This window comes from Chelon labrosus (genome assembly GCF_963514085.1).
Source record: "Chelon labrosus genome assembly, contig: SCAFFOLD_82, whole genome shotgun sequence".
Taxonomy (NCBI): Eukaryota; Metazoa; Chordata; class Actinopteri; order Mugiliformes; family Mugilidae; genus Chelon; species Chelon labrosus.
This window is the reverse complement of record NW_028181516.1, coordinates 128,396-132,767: the sequence shown is the minus strand read 5'-3', so window position 1 is coordinate 132,767 and position 4,372 is coordinate 128,396. Positions and strand designations below refer to the sequence as shown.

The window sequence follows — 4,372 nt, the reverse complement described above, 5'->3', positions numbered from 1 at the left end:
AATGCATGGCTCTCAAACTAAAATGAGTTTGACGCCCCTGATCTAGCAGAACAAGTAGGCTATAGAGACAAGTCCACTGTCTGAAGCCATGAGGAGAACGTTGGTAACTTTAATGAGCGAAAAAAGAAGCTCAGGCCGAGAGGAAGCTTTTTTTTTTTTTTTGCATTTTGACTGAAAACGCCCGTTCTTCACTTAATATTGAACTGCAATATGATTTGGATCAGGTTTTATTATAATAAGCTCGAATAGGATGTGTAATGAGGGAAATACCATTATTTTTATCCTCGAGTTCAGCCAATTGGACGGCCGCAGGCCCCCTCTCGTGGAGGATAAAAATAATGGTTTTCCCCTTATTACACATCCCTTGGATACAAATTCATGCATTTGAAATGCATCTAATCTGGTTTAGTAGTGACTCAGATCTGTAACCCACCTGTTAAAAATCCTAGACCAGGGGTCGGCAATTTGGCCTGGGGCCAATTTTTTTCCGAGCAACTGAATGGCGGGCCAAAACATCACATCAATCAGAAACATTGTGAAATGGATGACCCTTGAGCGGCTGGATGATGCCGCGAAAAGTAGCAGACTCCGGTTTCTCAATTTCCGTTACATTTATTTAAACCCAAACGCAACATAGCAGCAACAAACAAGCATGGCATTTATCCAGTGAGATCAGACCTACAATCCCGACAGATTGTAAATGGCGCCTTATGTACTGTGTCTCCGGCTCTAATCATTGGACTCATCCATTCAGAGGTAAGTTAAAATATTATCAATTGGCTGTCTTACCAATGACAAAATATTCCCCCTGTCAATAATCCATAATATTTACAATAAGTAATATTTGCTGCCATTCTGACCCAAATACACATATATAAATATAAATACAAAATATAGAAATAAACACCAAAATTAGAAATCCCCCACTTCCTGTCCTGCCGCTTGGTCTCTCCCGGAACGTATATGACCGTGCCTGTGCGCCCTGTGGAATCTTTTGGCCGCGCACCCTGGAGAGGACACGGACTGGACAGGTAAGTGTTAACACTTAAACAACTCGCTTATTTCGCTATTGCACCTGATTGCACCTTTACCACTTACAATATGCACCACAAGTCTTTAAAATGACATCTGCACGCTTATCGTTTACTAGTGATGGGATGATGATACCTCAAGGAGTGTATTGACACACTAAACAAACTGTGTCGGCACTGTATTGATACTGTGTTGGTCACCCAATAGTGGCCCCTGCAGTAGTTATAAAATCATTGCAGGTAAAGAAATTCCTTGTTCGTGTAAATGCTAAAACTGAGTTGGTATGTAAAATATAGCAAATTAGAGTAAAAATTCAGTTACACTTTTTTAACTTATGTGCACATTTGTCAACTTAACTGTTAAATCATATGAAATAAAAGACAAAAAAGTGATTAGTTCATGTATTTTTATTGAGAAACAAAAGTTTTTGGAGTGTCTTTGCTCCAAGGCGATTTCTCCTCTTACACACCAGCTCCCCAGCCTTGGAAAATACTCTTTCGCATGGTACAGACGATGATGGTGAGCAGAGAGTTTTAAGTGCAAGTTGATGAAGATGTGGGTATATTTTCTGGTTCCATTTCCAATATTGCAAAGGATCTTGGTTTCTGGGTGTGTTTGTTTCTGCCAGGTAGCGTTGGACTTCAATAATGGAGTCAGCTGTTGCGTTCCTCGTCTTCTGGGTCTCTGCAACCTCCATATCTAAAGTTTTCCAGAGATTGTGCCCTAAAAAAATAGTTATTCATTACTTTATTATCACATGATATATCATATCATATAAGTGCCACAGAAATGTATTTTCATACCTGAACTGGGTTCTGACCCATGTGAAGAGCTAGGCTCTTCTTCTCTTGGGTCAGGCTCTTGGCTCCTCATTTCTTCTGCACATTCTGACTGCAGTCTCTTCACCGCTTCACTTGCCTTTTACTGACTAACAAATCCATTCTTTTTAAATCTGGGATCTAACAGAGTTGCCAGAGTCATCACACTGAGAGATTCCATGCCGCAAATAGCGTCAGTTAGCCGCTTCCTCAGGTTTTCAGCCAGTTGCTGAGCAGCTGTTTTTGTCACTGTTGTGGCCTGACGTTGAAGCTCAATGTGGAGCATTCTCATCATGGGAATGACCTTTGACCCAGAGACCCTTTTTTCCTCAGACAGTTCTCTTGTAGCTTGGTCAAAAGGAGCAAGAACCCTGAGCATCTCTTCAATGATCTGACATTCTTCTGGAGTCAGTGGAGTGATGTCAGGTTTTAATGAGGCCAGTGACACCCAGACTGCCTCCTTCTGCTCAGTCATTCTTTCAAACATTTGGTAGGTACTGTTCCATCGTGTTGGCACCTCGTTTATTAATTTATGGCCCGGTGTTCCCAGCTGTTGCTGTATTTGAGTGAGCTTCTCTTTAGCAGTCACGCTCGATCGAAAGTATGTCACAATGTGTCGTGTTTTGTTGCGTATTTCAGTTATTGTTGGGATTTGATCACATGATTTTCTCACAATTAAATTCAGGGAATGGGCTATACAAATGGTATGCCGTATTTGCAGCATTCGAGCACATGCAGTCATGTTTGCTGCTGCATCAGTGACAAGACACCTGACCTTTCCTGCTATGCCCCACTCCTCCATGAGGCTCCTTTTAACCGTGGCAATGTTTTCTGCAGTGTGTTTCTGAGGAAAATGCTGCACTGCCAAGACTGATGAATGGAGTTCATGGCTTTCTTTGTCCACATAGTGGCCACTGGCCAGTAACAGCTAGATATGCCTCCATATTCATAGACGTCCACATATCAGCTGTTAAAGTAACAGCAACGGCACTCTGGAGGTCCTTTTTGGTTTTCTCCTTTTCCTCCTCATATCTCTGGCTCACCAAGTCCTTGATGGTCTGAAAATAACCATACAAATACTGTTACACCAATAAAATATAGTTATATAGTTAGTACAAACATATAATAAAAATTCTTAAACATACCTTCCTGCTTGGTAGAGCATACGAGGGTAGAATAAGCTTCAGGAGCTCCCTGAATCCCTCATTTTCAACAAAGCTGAGTGGCTGACAGTCTTTGATGATCATATTGACCACTGCCTCATCCACTGCTTGCTTGTTAGGAACTGCAAGCCAAAAGGAACTATTTTGTCAAAAGCTTAATAAAAGGACTGTAATTTTTACAAACAATATCAAATAGACATAAGACGACGTGGTGGTGTAGTGGTTAGCACTGTCGCCTCACAGCAAGAGGGTTGGAGGTTCGATACCAGGCCTGGAGCCTGTCTGTTTGCATGCATGTTTTTTTTAGCACAATTTTTAGAGAGACTTTCAACATACCTGGGGTACTCTCACGAGTATCTGCCAATTCTTCATTGCCATGCCGAGCTCTATAATGCCTCAGCATTGATGAAGTGCTCTTATTGATATAAGATAGCTCTGTAGAGCAGAGCCGACACTTCACCTACAATAACATAAAAAGTTAATTTATCTGAAAACAATTCAAACCTCTTACCAGAACATTGCATTCACTTGTTAAAAAAATAGACACCCTCTCATGATTACGAGATCAGGATCTCAGAATTACATGATAACATGAATAAAGCAACTCTAAGGCTCTTTAACTGACTATCATATGTATCACAGGTCATTCACTTGATAAACTGATAAAGTGAGTGCAATGCGCCACCGTAAAAAATAGTATATAAAGGAGAAAAAGATTTACCTTGTTTGGCGTCACGAGATCAAAATTATTCCACACCGGGGAAAACTTCCTAGAACGATCCATGATCAAGCAAAACTCCATCCGACAAACCCACGACATGTTGATACAGTTTGTTTCCTGATAAACACACTTTGGCGCGGCACATCCAAACGATACAGTTCCTGTATCGGTCACGTGATTCCTTCTTAAAGCAATACACGCACCGATACGAGGTTTCCCTCTTGAGCTCTCGGCACAGTGCTGATGCACCAGTGTCGCTCGTCCCACCACTATCGTTTACTATTTCCAATAATATATATATATATATATATATATATATATATATATATGCACAATTTTGTCAGAGCTTAACTTCCCTCTCTTGCAGGCGGAGCCGAGTGTGCACCCCCGCACCCGCCCGACGGCACGTAACCACCCGTGGCCACGAGGTTACTTAAAAATTCTTTAAACATTCAATAAAGTAATTTCCGTATCTGTACCAAAATGTGCAAATAAGCAATGTGCAAAATGTACTGTGCAAATCTAGCAAATAAAGTGCTATCGTGACTAAAATGCAATGTGCAGTTATTTCAAAAACTCAAGTTATTGTTGTGCAAATTACCCATGTGCAATATTTACGGTTAACGAACTGTGCTTCG

The 4,372-nt window shown here is 41.0% G+C and overlaps 1 protein-coding gene across 1 annotated transcript; it reads right to left on the bottom strand.

The window, feature by feature from the left end:
• Nucleotides 1–1,371: 1,371 nt before the first annotated feature.
• LOC311509987 (zinc finger BED domain-containing protein 4-like) lies at nucleotides 1,372–3,936 on the bottom strand. The gene is made up of 4 exons (XM_084575446.1): nucleotides 3,735–3,936; nucleotides 3,350–3,473; nucleotides 2,996–3,135; nucleotides 1,372–2,908 (listed from the first exon to the last, which is right to left on the bottom strand). Exons 1-4 carry the CDS (start codon nucleotides 3,831–3,833, stop codon nucleotides 2,735–2,737), a joined length of 537 nt encoding a protein of 178 aa, XP_084431572.1. The 5' UTR covers nucleotides 3,834–3,936; the 3' UTR covers nucleotides 1,372–2,734.
• Between the last annotated feature and the right edge of the window lie 436 nt (nucleotides 3,937–4,372).

What these genes read in the sequence shown, in the direction of transcription:
- LOC311509987 (XM_084575446.1), bottom strand. Translation starts at nt 3,833, where the DNA reads ATGTCGTGGGTTTGTCGGATGGAGTTTTGCTTGATCATGGATCGTTCT. An exon ending in TACTCGTGAGAGTACCCCAG is followed by an intron (nt 3,136 to 3,349) that starts GTATGTTGAAAG and finishes TTTGGCTTGCAG; the next exon opens with TTCCTAACAAGCAAGCAGTG. An exon ending in ATGCTCTACCAAGCAGGAAG is followed by an intron (nt 2,909 to 2,995) that starts GTATGTTTAAGA and finishes GGTTATTTTCAG; the next exon opens with ACCATCAAGGACTTGGTGAG.